Source organism: Cynocephalus volans, chromosome 5 (assembly GCF_027409185.1).
Source record: "Cynocephalus volans isolate mCynVol1 chromosome 5, mCynVol1.pri, whole genome shotgun sequence".
Taxonomy (NCBI): domain Eukaryota; kingdom Metazoa; phylum Chordata; class Mammalia; order Dermoptera; family Cynocephalidae; genus Cynocephalus; species Cynocephalus volans.
Genome location: NC_084464.1, coordinates 123,587,683 through 123,602,893, shown reverse-complemented (window position 1 = coordinate 123,602,893; position 15,211 = coordinate 123,587,683). Strand labels below are relative to the sequence as shown.

General features: G+C 33.3%; 1 protein-coding gene across 4 annotated transcripts in view; it reads right to left on the bottom strand.

The window, feature by feature from the left end:
* Positions 1 to 15,211, bottom strand: part of HSF2 (heat shock transcription factor 2) — a 29,039-nt gene that overhangs the window by 1,454 nt on the left and 12,374 nt on the right. The window contains exons 5-12 of one of the 4 annotated variants that reach the window (XM_063096961.1): positions 14,803 to 14,878; positions 12,044 to 12,105; positions 10,670 to 10,757; positions 8,917 to 9,065; positions 8,326 to 8,559; positions 7,594 to 7,699; positions 3,035 to 3,088; positions 232 to 316 (exon numbers count right to left, since the gene is read on the bottom strand). In XM_063096961.1, the coding sequence (XP_062953031.1) occupies positions 232 to 316; positions 3,035 to 3,088; positions 7,594 to 7,699; positions 8,326 to 8,559; positions 8,917 to 9,065; positions 10,670 to 10,757; positions 12,044 to 12,105; positions 14,803 to 14,878 (854 nt within the window). The remainder of the gene's footprint in view (positions 1 to 231; positions 317 to 3,034; positions 3,089 to 7,593; positions 7,700 to 8,325; positions 8,560 to 8,916; positions 9,066 to 10,669; positions 10,758 to 12,043; positions 12,106 to 14,802; positions 14,879 to 15,211) is intronic. The other 3 variants (XM_063096963.1, XM_063096959.1, XM_063096960.1) reach the window with 3 other exon arrangements.

Below are 15,211 nucleotides of genomic sequence, written 5' to 3'. Positions count from 1 at the left end.
AACAAACAAAAAAACTCCACAGAAAACACAACTTAAACCTTTTCACTGTTGTTTTTACCTCACCCATTCAATTTTCTCTATGTACGAAACCTTGACACACTATGCACAGAATTGAAGCCAGTATGTTCTGTGTTCAGTTGTTAAGTATGACAAGACTTTCTTTGCCTTGCATTAGTTTCTACATATAGGACTTTTTAAAAAAACTATAGAAACTATTATATCTATACATACCTGGTTTGGATTTAGATTTTCTTCCCTCTTCTGTAACTGGCTGAACAACATTGTTCTTGGTAGTTTCTAATCCTTTATTCTCAGACTAGAAGAAAAAACAATATAAAAATACTTGTTTCATATTTTATATGTTCCTGGAAAATATACAAAAAATAAAAATTGATACGATATGTAAATTTGGTATATTATCTAAAATATATGAGAAGGGAAAAATAGAAAAGATGAACTAGAGAGAAAGAGAGTTGAGTAAAGGTAACAAGACTGGTTAAGAGAACTCTTATTGTCATCAAGGGGATGAAACAAAGAACTTGAACTAGGATGATAACTGTGAAAAGAAAGTAAACATCAATAGAAAAGACAGAATTTGTCTAGGGTAAAATATGGGAATGAGTCAAAGATGACAAGTCTCAAAATGCTAACTGAGATATAATTAACTCTTTAAATAATTAAATTTGTTTTCAACAGTTTTGATTTAAAAAGGTATTACACATTTCTCTTCACTCATAATTAGCATAAGAATATTTAGCATAAGTGAACATATTATGAGTAGCTCAGGATGATATGGTGACATCCTTAAAACTATCCCTGTACTTGGAAGCCTCAAAGTTGAGGTGGTGTCTCTTCTTGTCCTTTTTTGTGACTCTCAGTTCTTTTCAATCATTTAAATCACTTCTTTCAACCACTGTCTTCTCTCCTTACGTATGACTGTGGTAGGGAAATTAAATCTCTAATGTTGTTAAGTTCTTCAATGCTCTTTTTTTTAATGATGTTCAAACTCTGTTTTTCCTGAATAGCTATAAGTCCCAGATATCTGCATGCTAGTTAAGTATATATGGTGTAACAAACATCTGTATACTAATTCCTGTAATTACCCTGTTATCATAAAATGTAGCAGTACAAGCTTCCAGGATTCAGAATGGCCCGAAGATATAATGAATATTACTAAACCTTTCCAAAAATTTAATAACAATATTTCATCATTTAGCATTCACAATAAACATATAAACATTAATGCAATAATGCCATCTCTATTTTTACACTTCCTAAATAGGTATTTCCCAAGAATGCCACTGTTGTTATTCTAAAACATGAGAGCTAGAATGACAAATGGGTTTCATTTCCCATGCAAATTATTACTCATTATTAGTGGCCACTAAGATTGCTGTACTGAGGAGTATAAGGCATCCTGATTTATTAGGAAAGTATTATAATCCATGTCATGTAATATCTGTCATGAGCAAGGTGAAGATGTGTCAATTGTCTGAAAATGTTAATCTGGATTCAAGACTATAATACAGTCATTCTCACATTTAATTTTTCCATAGTATTGTAGAGCAATCTGGAATTTGCTGTTTAACTGCTATTTCTAAAAACTGTATTCAAGTTATTGTTTTTTGGAATAAGAAGGATGATCCAAGAATAAAGAATGACTCAATGTCTAGCAATAAATAAACAGTAAAGCACTTTCACTAAATGAACATATCATATGGGTCTGATCAACTTAAAGCCTATGACTTAACAGCATTCAATAGTATCATCATATTTAGTAAAACACAGAGCTGAGGTGGTCCACAGAATAAATCTAGGCAAACTATGTTCACATGCCAAATTCAATATGCTGCCTGTCTGTAAATAAAGTTTTACTGGAACATAGCCACACATTCTTTTATGTATTGTCTATATCTGCTTCTGACTACAACTACATAATTGAGTAGTTGTGACAAAGAACATATGGCCTATAAGACCAAAAATATTTACTAGATGGCCCTTCACAGAAAATGTATGCTAACCCCTGATATAAATCATCCAAACGCTGAATGTATAATCAATTTCCTCCTTCAATAAGTTCTAAGTTACCTTGGCTAACTTTCAAAACATAGAAAGTCTGGTCAGACTATCCTGACACATGGTTAATAGTCAGAAAAATTCCACTCCCTTACCCTAATCACTCATATTTATTTGAGATGTGCTCATTTTTAGACTACAAAGAACAAGAATCAAAATAAAATTCTGACTTCACTGATCTGGAATTGGGACTTAATACTTTTATATTCACTGAAAAATAAGGGTTACTAAACAATTTGTTATAAATACAGGATAAAAGGAATACACACCTGTCTAAGACAATAAGCTCTATAAAATAACAGAATGACTTATAAACATCTGCTCTGACAACTTCGAATTGTTCTTACTACTCACTAAAAACCAGTTCTAAATAATCTGTTGTCAACACTTACTAAGCCTAACTGGAATTCCCTATGTGTTTAAAAAAATATCAAAATCATTATTTGAAAGAGAAAAAAAAAGTCCAAAGTCCATATGACACTGTTTCAATTTGCCTTTTCTCCAACCAGTACAAAATCCTGAGTTTTTACCATATGCTAATAAAATTAAGAAATTTATAGAAGAATATGGGTATCAGTAAATTTTCAACAAAAAATACTGAGAAGTTGTTTACAGGAGTAAGAATGTAAAATGTACCACATAAGACATAAAGAGATCATATTTTAATGATTTATTTCAATGATATACTAGGACAAGCCAAACTTAGGTAATCTCCCAGCATCAAAAGAGGCTGATTTCATAACAGTGGTTAATTCCACAAGTGCCAGTAGAATTGGGCAATAATTCACTCCATAACCAAAAGCTAATTTTTCATTCAGAATATTATTATCTTCATCACACTTATTAAGTAAGAATATAAAATGCTTTTTGTAACTGGGAATGATACTGCTCTATTTACTATGACTTTTTTTCAGATTTTTACAGCTATGGGTCCTGAGCGACATGAATTAAAACTTACTTTTGTATTATTGATGTAATCTGTGGGATTCATCTGCACAGAACTAGTGAAAAGCTGAAAGACCAAACAAGAAAGATGATAAGTTTAAAAAATATTTTAAAAGAATTGTGTGTTCAAAATTTTTATACAGCCATGTTGGATGAGGAAATGTAGCTGCTGCCCTAGGAAGTTTCCATACAGTAAAATAAGTTTGGAAGAGAAAAGCAGGAAAGCAGAAAGAAAAACAAACAAAAGCAGAGCAAACTAGTCCATGCATTGGATGGAATTTCATGTTTTAAGATTTCTCCATAAAACACTAGTGTAAATCACTTGAGACAAATGGTGGTTTTCCCTATCTCCGCTCTCCTTCATTACTCTCTATTCAATTTCCTTTCCTTTTTTTTTCTCCCTAAATGCCTCTGGCCTTAAGTGGCACCCACAGCTGAGAGTATGGAGCCCCAGCACTAAGCCTGTGCTGAATACCTGCGAATTAGGTGACAAATTTAGAGAATCTGCTCTATAACAGTGGCTCCTAAAGTCCATCTCAAGCTGAGCCCTCTGACAAAATGCTATAACAACTTGTGGATTCTTTTCTCCTCACCTATCAAGGAAAGTTTTAAGTACTAAGACCACTTGCTTACTGTACTCCTCAGTCCAGCCAGTTTATAGATAGAGGTTGAATATTCCTATCTAAAATGCTTAGAACCAATAGTGGTTCAGATTTTGAATTTTTTCATATTTTGGAATATTTGTATTATACTTACTGGATAAGCATCCCAAATCTGAAGATATTAAATCCGAAATGCTCCAATGAGCACTTCCTTTGAGTGTCATGTCACCACTGAAGAAAGTTTTGGATTTTGGAGCATTTCAGAGTTTTGGATTTGGGATGCTCAACCTGTATAACTTTTGTTTAAAACATAAGCTTAGAAATCATTCATTCCACAGGGATTTACTGAGCATCTAAGAAATAACTGACATCATGAAAAATACAAGATGAAGACATTATTTCTGCTCTCCATGAGCTTACAATCTAAAAAAACAAGATCAACATCAAGTAGCAATATATGTCAGATACAATCCAGTATTATAACAAAGGATGGTGGGGCTCAATAGTACTAAGGAGTTCAGAGAACAGAAGGGAGGAAAGCACACACAGACAGACAGACAGACAGACAGACACACACACACACAAACAATGAAACAAAAAGGCCTTGGTAAAGTTTTGTGATATGCATCAGTTCCTGGAAAAAGGCTAGGATCTGAAAAGGAGAGGATGTAGGGAAGAGTACACTGGTACAGCATTAGCGACAACAAAGTAGTGTATATTCTAGAAATACATAGATAAGAGCAGTCCAAATAACACAGAAGTTTTGAGTTGAATAGTAAGCTACACACATAGGTTCAGAAAGTAGAGCAAGGCCAATTAGTGGATGAGGCCACATCCTGTCAGCAATAAGCATCTTAGGAATGGTCTGAGCGATGAAATACAGTCATTAAGTAAGCATTTTATGAGAATGAGCACACCAAATTGTTCACAGGGTAGAATGAAATGCAGAGAGATCACAGGTAGATTCTTCCTCCACTCTCTTTAGACATTGATTCTTCTTAAAGTTCCATATTCATGGTAGTCCTAAAAATATCCTCAGCTCTTCCCTTCCTTTTTTTCCCTTCTTCTTTTTTCATACCACCTACTGACCCCTGAAGAGGAAGAGAGCTCAGATCCTTGAGAGTAAATAGCTACACATGATTACCAATCTCTGCCAATTCAGCTTATCACTGCCTCAAAACCCTGACCAGATTTTGTCCCTACTAAGGGTGACACCTGAGGAGGGCCAGTAGTGTAAGCTCCTCTCTCTTTCCCTCTTTGCCCCACACCCTCTACCCAATGATTCAGGGTTACCTTACATGTATTTCTAGCAGACACATGGTGTAAAGTAGAAAAAAGGAGATCATAAATGAGAAACCAACATAGCTGGTTAAATGCTAAGGCCAGAACCCTCCTTCTGACTCCACTCTGGGTCAGCCAGTACTGAATTCTGCAGAGAGAAGCCATGAACTCTTCAGTACACTTATTCAATTCTTTACCATTTTTGCCTTCTCAGAGACCAAGACAACCCATACGTGGATTTTTATTTATGACAATACAGCATAATCGAGGATAAAATTATGAGGGTCCTGGATGAGAAATAACAATGGAAACAAAAAGTGGCTTGTAAATGCTATTTTGGAAAATTGATAGCATTCAGTGAGTGGTGAGATAAAGAAAAGGAAACCAAGGTGTTTCTGTTTACTGGGTGAGTAAACAGAAGTCTGATACCACTACAGAAAGTAAGAAAGCTATAAAGGGTAGCTAGTTTAGGGAATAAAGAAAAGTTAGCATTAAACACATAATAACCTGAGGCAAGATTTCATGATCCCAAGGGCACAGCATTAGAATTTAAGCCACGCTTACTTTAAAAAATGTTAAGAGCTAGAGATAGACATTTGAAAGCAATTCTACAAGACAAAATTTCTTCACAGAGAAAGAGTAGAAAGAGGGAGAAAAAATAAAAAAAGGATGAAACACTGGGTGCTTTGGGGAATGCCCATAAGTAGAAAACAGCAGGAAAAAAGAAAAGCTATCAGAGGAAACAACAGTTAGGAAGACAGGAAGAAACAAAGAGGCCCAGTGCCTCTAAAATCAACAAAAAAGTTCTGTTGTAGAATACTCAATATTGTTAGTAGTAATAGTGTCAATTATTGATAATTCTTTTAATAGCCTTTATGTTGGGCATTAGCCACATTTAATAGATACGGAAACTGGACAAGAGAGGTTAACTTTTCCAAAGTTAATAACATAGCTAGTAACATTAGCCGATAACAGAACCAAGACCAGTCTGATTCAAAACAAACCTTCTTCCACTAGCCCAATGGACTGATCTGGCAAAAAGAAAAAAAAAAAAATCACACACAGCCTACTTACTTGCGAAAACCAAGTCAACACAGACAGCACAGCGTTAGAGTAAATAAGCAAGACAACACAGGGTTTCAAAATAAATACAGTAAAAAAGAGGTAACATTATAGCTACTCATTTCTAAGGTTTTGTAGTAAAGAAGTTAAAGAAGCAGAATGGTAAATGAACAGAGCAAGATGTCAAAATGCTTGTTTTTTAAGATGGGAATGATCTGTATCTACTGAAAGTAGATGTGAAAGATCAGGGACAGAGAAAAAAAAAAAGGTTGAGGACAGGAGTACAAATTGGCTTTAAAAAAGAAGTAAAGAATACAACATTAAAACCAGAGTCACAGCTTTAGAGAGGACCAGCACAGTGAATTATCCTCTATGAATAGAGAGGAGTTGGCTGAATAAGGTCCCGAGGACAAATAAACATGGTATATATTCCAAAGTTAAATTAAAATGACCTAGCTGAAGACTGCAAAGATTTGTAGATGGTCAAATTATAGAATTCTATTTGCATTTTTGGTGATCTAATGGACAGATATTCTGAAAGGTCCCTGGGATTCAGAGTAGGGACAAGGGCTGAAAGAAACAAGAAGGGCTGTCAGGTTACTGTTAACAAATCCAAGTAGGCCATTAATATGGATGCTTAATTCACTCAAGATAGTAACATAGATTGGCTTGGAAAGGAATTCTTCCAAGAAGTGAAATCCATCCTGTGAGGTGCTGATGATTTGGAAAGGGTGGTAAAGTCATGTGATACTGACAAAGACTGATGAGAAGTAGAGGTACAAGATGGAAACTTAATGGACTAGAAATAAGACTGAAGAGTATGAAAGGGCTAATTCCTTTTAGCTTCACTGAGAGGCTCCTAAAAGGGTAAAACTACAGAATCTTTTTATATGAGAGAAGAAGCACTGTAAGGCAAGAAACAAAAAAAGAGGCAACAAAACTTTTCAGGATAAAGTAACAGAAAATGGAAATAGGAGAGAGACCAAGATTCATTTGAGCAGGACCAGGCCATGTAGGAAGCTTCAGGTGAGGGAGGGAGGAGTAGCAGGAATAAGAGAAAAGAGAGTGAGAAAGGTGGTTAGTGCCAGAAATGATAGATAAGGGATTCACAGCCTAAACAATACTGGATGGTGCTGGAGATTGCAGCAGGGGAACTGTGGGACTGAGGATACAAAAATATAAAAAATACAGCAAATATAATAAAATACATTTGATGGAAAATGTTAATTTCCAAAGTATTAAGGAGTGTCTCCATGCTGTTTCCTGCTAAATACCTCTATTACTAATTTCCACAGATTTCTGTTCAGTGACAATTTAATCTAGAGCAAAACATAACAACAGCGACAAGTCTAGACAAGAGCTGGATTTAACAATACTGTTGAACAGAGCTGATAACATTGTTATAGGGGGATTATTAACTGAACTGTTACTCAGAGGCAGGTAGTGATCACCCTCTTTCAACTTCCTAAACCCATCTGTTCTTTTTCTCTGACACACAAAACCATTTATTTAAAAGAAAATGCAAAAACAACAGTGTAGAATGCAAAAAAAAAAAAGTATTGATTTTTAAATAAGATACATAAATACACAAATTGCCAGTACAGCAAAGAATATCCAAAGTACCTACATCAACAAGGAGATCTGGGTCTATGCTAAACTGTCTTCCTGACAGCATGGCTTGGAAGTCCTCTAAACTGCAGTCAATACTGTCAAGGTAATCCAACAGCTCAACCCTATGGAAGAAAAAATTTTTTACATCAAGTGTTAGGTGTCTTTATTTCTATGTTTAAAATCACCATTGCAAACTGCCTAGGTAAAATATTCCTTACAACTGCTGAATCCTTATCAGTTCTTAATCTTAAAAGATCTTATTCAAGATTTGGGATTCCTAAAAATGTGGTTAACTGAGAACTCAGCCTTCACACAAAACTTCAGTATTTATAGAAAAAAGGTTCTTCAACAACAGTCTGATTTACCTTTTTCTTCTATACTATTTTAAAATATTTAATCTCATTAATGGTTATTATTACTAATTACTAGTTTTTTAATGCTATAAAATAAGTTCCTTAAAATAAATTATTTCATAGACCTGATACAAACACAAATACACACAACCACAAACAACTGATGGACACTCAAAACAAGTATTTCATTAAAGAAATCTGAGGAACATCCAGGAAAATCCCAAGACTACTCTTGAGACAATTAAATCCCTTTCATTACAGAGCTCAACCCTGATCAAAACAGAGAAGGTAGATTACATGGGTTCATCATCTGAAAGGAAGATCACTCAAAAAGAAATAGAATATGTGAATAGAGAAAGAAAATAATTTTAGACAATATCTAGATAAGCACTTACTTTCCCAAAAGATTAATGTTATCATTCAAAATGGAATCCATCATGGTCACAGGGTCTTCTGTGGTCAGACTGGATGAGCCATTTAGCTGGATGGCACTAGACATCAGAGGGCTGTTGCCATCACTGACTGAACTCAGGGATTCTCTGGCTGGTTCACTCTGATCTCCACTCTGAATAACAGGTGCATACTCATCTTCATTGTCATCTTCAACAATGACAATATCAGGGTACTGGCTACAGGAAAATGAGAAAGAAGAACCAATCTCACATTTTCAGACAAATTCAAAAAATTCATTATATGCATTCATTCTCCATGGAAATTCTCTCTCCAAATCACATATCAAAAGGCTTAAATTTCTTGGGTGAGTACCTTACTCACACATATTGATACTTCATAGGATACACAACCACAAAGGATCAATGAGAAGTGTTTAACTCCAAAATTAAAAAAAAAAAATCAGTTAATTCTCATTACTTCTTCAGTTTAATAATTGATATTAGCTCATCAAAGAACAAAGTCGTTTAGAATTTAACTCTTCATTAAAAAATGTAACCAGTATTTTCATAAATTTTATCTCACAAACTCCTTACTTCGAGGGATCAGATATAACATCCTCATTACTTTCTGGAATAACGGGGATACTTTCTTCATCTGCATTATCATCAGTAACGTCATAAATAATAATGTCATCTGAGATCCGCTCCCTCGGCTTTAAACCTTCAGTCCTACTGTGTGGAACCTTAAAAAATAATCAAGAAAAATATATGAAAAAATCAAAATCACACTGACTGCCAAACAAGATATCACTTAAACAACTGGGCACCCAGTATTTATTAAATGTTGGGGATACAATGATAAGCAAAACAGATACGTCCTCTGCCTCTTTGGGACTTACATACTAATCAGTATCAGTAACACCAATTCACAGAGGTATGAGATATTATCTGCCTTCTACTTAATTACTTCCTTTACTGTAAGAGACCCTGAAGATGACATGCCTAAGAATGTTTCTATGAAAAGACCTTCAAATTCTAAAGTCATTTTTATACCTAAAGAGTAAAAAAGTCTTAGGACTTCACCACCAGAAATTTCAAGCATAACCAGATGACTATGCTGATGAGGATTATTTCATCTCAAGCTACTCTGTTTTGACATGTTTTATCCTTACTTATTAAACAGCTTCATTAAGAGGAGGGAAAAACAAACAAAAAAAACTCTTCAACTATTCCACAGTTAAATGTCAGCCTAGCTTTTTAGCAATAATTTTTTTTTTATTAAGCTATAAATATATTTAGGCCATAGTTACATTAGTAAAAAAAAGTTCAATTTTCTAAAGCAAATTGAAGTCATTATTATTATGCAAAAATCTATAAATTTCAACACTAGATATTATAGAGGTAAAAGATGTAAAGTACACACATTATATAAATTCAGTTAAACTTAAAAATCATCATCAACTTACTTGAACCTTCAATTCTAAAAAAATAGGTATACTTGATTATGTAGAAACAGAGGTGGGAAGAAGAATCAGATAGGAGGTTAACTCTGATTTGTTCCAGAACAAAAATTTTGATACTTTAATAATACTCCTGAAACAATACGTGGAATTCTAAGATTTGAAAGTAACAATGATCAGAAGATTAAAAAAAAAAAAGGTCTGAATTGGATTAATTTGCCATTGGATATAAGTTTGACAAATTATCCAGAGCCTGTTGACAAAATGGAGGTTAAAAAAATTTTTTTTGAAATTGCTAGAGTAAAAAGCAGTCTAGTCAGTGCACATTTGTAATAAACATTGAAAACTAACCAACAGAAAAATGCATAAGCATATTACTTTATCATAATTATATTTTTATAACATTCAATTAATATTATGTAGCATTCAAATTAACTAAATCTCTATGTTTAATATATTTCAAAAGCAACACAAAGTAAAAAAAGAGCCACACTGCAAAATATGTACCAAATGATATCACTTATATTAAGTTTAGATATATACAACATAATAGCAAACATTGTTCCTGTATTCACACATATAATGAATAAATACTAGTTCAAGATAGTTCAAGATACTATCTCTAGGTGAGAGGGGAGAGGAAAAGGAGGAGAGAGGAGAAGAGAAAAAAACTTGGAAAGAGGTAACTGAAAAACTGAAACAACTATATTTGTAAAGATTTATTTCTTAAGATAATCTAAAGCAAATAATAAAAAATGTCATGATTTAGTTAGGCTGGGGGATGAGCACTTAGATTCTTATTCACTAAACGTCTTTGAATGCATGAAATACTGCCATAATTAAATTTAGCTGAGACGATAAATACAAAATAGACTCTAAAAAATTACTTTATGATGGTGATTATCAGCTGGTTCTTTAACTATGTGCTGAAACAGGTTCTTCTTTTGGGCTCCATTAGTATTTAGAAGTAGAGGCCTGAAAATCAGAAGATTATTCATGCAGTTCAATGAAGCAAACATACAAGGTATTTAAACTGTTTTAATAACTTACCCACATACAAACACACTCACTTTAATAATGAATAAAAAATTTCAGTATGAGTACACAAGGAATCCTTAAAAAAGATTACATATTAGGAATAGAAACTGGGGGATGAGAATATCTAAGACTTTTAGTTTTTCATTCTTCTAAACTATTTAAATTATAATAAATATAACAATCTACTCTCTCCAGTATTTCTTCACTGCCTACTGAATATACAACTCTACGTACTGTACTTATACAGTAAAAAATAAAAAATAAATTAAGAAATGTTAATGGAAATAGAGTTAAGGCCACAAAGCTCTGGTCAAAATCAAGCTTTGCCAAATTTTAGCTTTATAATCTTTTTCTTCTTCCAACTATTCCTTTTCTCCATTATTCTTATGTTTTAGCTGTGACAATGGCAGCTGCTGACATTCATGAGTTTCAAAACCCATTGTTGTGATACAGGTTTAAAAAAACTCTATGAGCAAATTAAACATGAGAGGTCAAAACACACTGTATACAGGTATTGATATTAAACTCTGTATTCCACAAATATGTACAATCAATTACATTTCAATAAAAAAAACATTAGGTAAAATGACAATATAATAAAATATAGTTACTTAGGCTAAAAAATAAAAATAAATAAAAATTGTTTTAAAATATTAAAAAAATAGAAGAGGGCCGAGCCTGTGGCGCATTCCTGAGAGTGCGGCGGCGCTGGGAGCGCAGCGACGCTCCCGCCACGGGTTTGGATCCTATATAGGAATGGCCGGTGCGCTCACTGGCTGCGTGCCGGTCACGAAAAAGACAAAAAAAAAAAAAAAAAGAAAAGTTAAATAAATTAAAAAAAAAAAAAAATAGAAGAGATCAAATAAAATAAATTTTGATGTTTTTTCCAATATATGTACTCTCTTTTAGAATTTCCCTCACTCAGGAGTACCAACATAGCAGTCTTAATGCTACTTTAAATTGCTAATGTCAATATAAAATGGATTCTTTAGTAACTGTATGTAAAGTGACCATTTAAGCTATTCCCTATCTCTCAAAAACATCAGCAGGATGATAGCAGTAGGAAATAACACCACTTTTGAGATGTTAAGAGTACAAACTTAACAAAGGGAGGACTGTTCTGGGACAACAGGCATACACTCAGCAAATACAGGCCACTCATGGTTAAACACTAAAATGTCTGAGTGTCTACCTACAGGTCAAAATGTTTTATAAAAACTTACCTCTTCCGTTTTAAACTCACTAGTTGGTTGTTCTGAACCAATGTAACAATAAACTGGACAATCTGAAAGGAAAATATAAATAAAATTCTTCCACCATAGATTCTTAATTCTTTAGTCTACATTTAAGTCTTGTAAAACTAATTCAGATGATATACATCCTCTTTCTACGTCACATAATTTCTTACATGTTAACATTTGAAATGTGGATGCATCTTACAACTGATGTCTAAAGAAACATCAGCTTCTAGGCAGTTACTTATTTCGGTGAAAAGTATCAGACTTATACCTAGAGGTAGATCTCAACGTTTTACTTAACTTTCAAGAAGATTACATTATGATGCAAAAGGGAAAACTGGTGTTTGATAGGCAACATTTTTTCATACCAGGTAATGATGAGTACAATTAGAGGCAAAAGATATTGCCAATTCTCTTAGAATAGATCATACTTTTCAAGTTAAAAAAAGTTTATTGGCTAACTCTATAAAGATTATTGTTAAGGTACATCTTTCAAAGTTTCTTGCTGACAATCAAGAGAAGCTGATTTAATCTTCAACATCTAATTTAAAAGAAAACCTACTGAACAGATCAAGACATGGAAACAAGCTTTCCTATTTTATAGTAGTGTTACTTAAAGTGTGGTCCACGGGCCAGAAGCATTGACCTAGCAATTTGCTAGACGTGTAAATTCTCGCCCAAGTACAGAATTGCTAAATCTGAAATTCTGAGGATGGGGCCCAGCAATGTGTGTTTAGCAAGGTAATACAGATATGAGTATGAGAACCATTGGCTTAGGATATGCCATGAAATTATACTGTCAACTTCCTATTTAAAGGTGCTAAAAAGGTAAGAATCATACAGTAAACTAGAAGGAGTGTATCCCAGAGAGGCTATGAATAAAGGACTAAGCATGTAGCTTTAACATTGAGCATTCCCCTCATCCCCCAGAAGAAACTACTAAGTGGTATGCCTTACAATCAATATCAACTTTTCAACAGACAAAAATACAAACATTTTAATTGAAGAGCTAGACAACATTAGAGTCTGTAAAAAGGAGCTTAGCCACTAAATTGCTTATTCAAAAGGAAATGCTGACAGCTGATGAAAAGACAACATCTAAGCTTAAAGATATATATGGAAAAATTCAACTTCAGTTTTTTTATTTATAAATGTTATAAAAATGCTAAAAACATTAGTGATTGAATTTATAAGAAAATGAATCACTGGCTAAATTCCTCCTGAAATTTATTGTATATCTCGGTTCTCTTTTGACACTTAGGTTGTACAGGGTTTTACTTCAGAGAAAATGAAGCATTTAACATTTACAGCATCTAACTTCTATACCTGACAAGTCCTGTAACTGGTATCTGACACGAAGTATTCACAATTAATCCAAGGTCAAATGATAAATGGCAGAGTTGAGAACCAATTCCAGGAGCAGAATAAAAATGTATTGGTTGTCACCATGCATTATGTAAACTTCACTCCCAACACAATAGATTCAAACTCAAATTTGAGCAGAGTGTTAACATTCATGAAAAATTGAAATTTAATAACTATTTAATCAACTATCTTTGCTTTTAGAAAGAAAAAAATCTACAAATTATGGAGTACTGTAAATTAATAGTAAACCAAAACATTGTTTCCTGAAAAATATTAACAGATTTCTTCCCATAACATATAGATTAAGGTATATCTATCATTTAAAACCAGACACTCTTAACGGGGTTGTACATTAGAGTCAACTATCGAAGTTTTAAAAATATTATAGGTACTTGGACTAAACACTTAGAATTGTATTCCACTGTATTCAACCTTCACTAGCATACTGATTTTTTAAAAAAAACTGTGTATCTATTTTGATTACAGGCCAAAGGTTGTAACTTCTATTCATCTCTGCTCTAAGCCTGCTCCACTAGACTCAGATCCTGTCAGTCATAACTATATTTTTAGCTACTGAGACTTCCCAGCAGGAACAAGCTGAAGCTCCCCCACCCCCCTCAAAAGAAACCTGTTGCTTGAACTTAGAGTCCAGTTTACTCATGAGCAAAAAATAGCTGCCTTTTTTACTTTTATGTTTCACACTTCTTATTAACAAATGAAAGCTGATATGCAAAGATTAAATCAAAAGGACACAATGCAAGAGAGGGATTCCGATTCTCCCACAAATTTTCAGCTCAGCTACCTAAAATCTAGGATTCATTTTACAACACTATTATTAACTGCTTTTCTACACAGGCTAATAATGGCATACATTGATTAATCATTTTTTGAACTCATCATTTGGTCAAATGATTTGAAAATATTTGTCATGTATCTTCTGAGACCTTAACTATGCCTTTTATGGTTAAAAAAAAAAAAATGCAAAAAAACCCCCCAAAACACATACACGACAAACAAAAAAACCCCAAACACACAGTAAGTCTATGTTTCATAATTTTAAAAAATGTTAAGAAATTAGTAGTATATTAATTAAACTACTAAGAATAAAGCGTCTCAAAGTTTTATCAGGCAAAAGGTTATTTATTAAAAGCTTCTGAGACATTATGTAGGAGTACGAAATGACCACCTTTAGCTAATGAGAAATGTTTATTTTTAGAAGGCTACTTGGCTTAATTTATTTGATTACAAAATTTTACTTCTGTGTACACAAAATATAAAAAACTAAGATCAATCACTGACTACCCAACAGTCTTTTCTGGGTCAAAATGGTACTCATTAAACAAATGCAGACTATGTTCATGTGGAAAACAGCTTCTTACCTTTCGAATAACTTGTTGCTGTTGTGCATGCTTGGCTCTTAATTCTGAAACTTCCTTCCAAAGAGACTCATTCTCACTATATAATTTATTAAAATACCAAACAAATTCAGTCAGAAAAACAGGCATCAATATCTTAAATTAAGAACACCAGAGAACTTAACCATGCTTGTTTTTACTATATATTTTATGAAACCAGGAAATTTTTGGTTTAATTATATAGAAATGGCAACTATCTTAACACAACTCCAGAATCATTCCTTCTTAATTGTATTATCTGCAATACATACACAAAAACTTAAGACACACACCAACATTTATACAGTAGTAAGCAATTTACTCCTTTTGACAATCCTGTTCATTACTTTTTGTTTAAAAAATAAGCTAACCTTTCAACTGTGGCTGCCAGGTA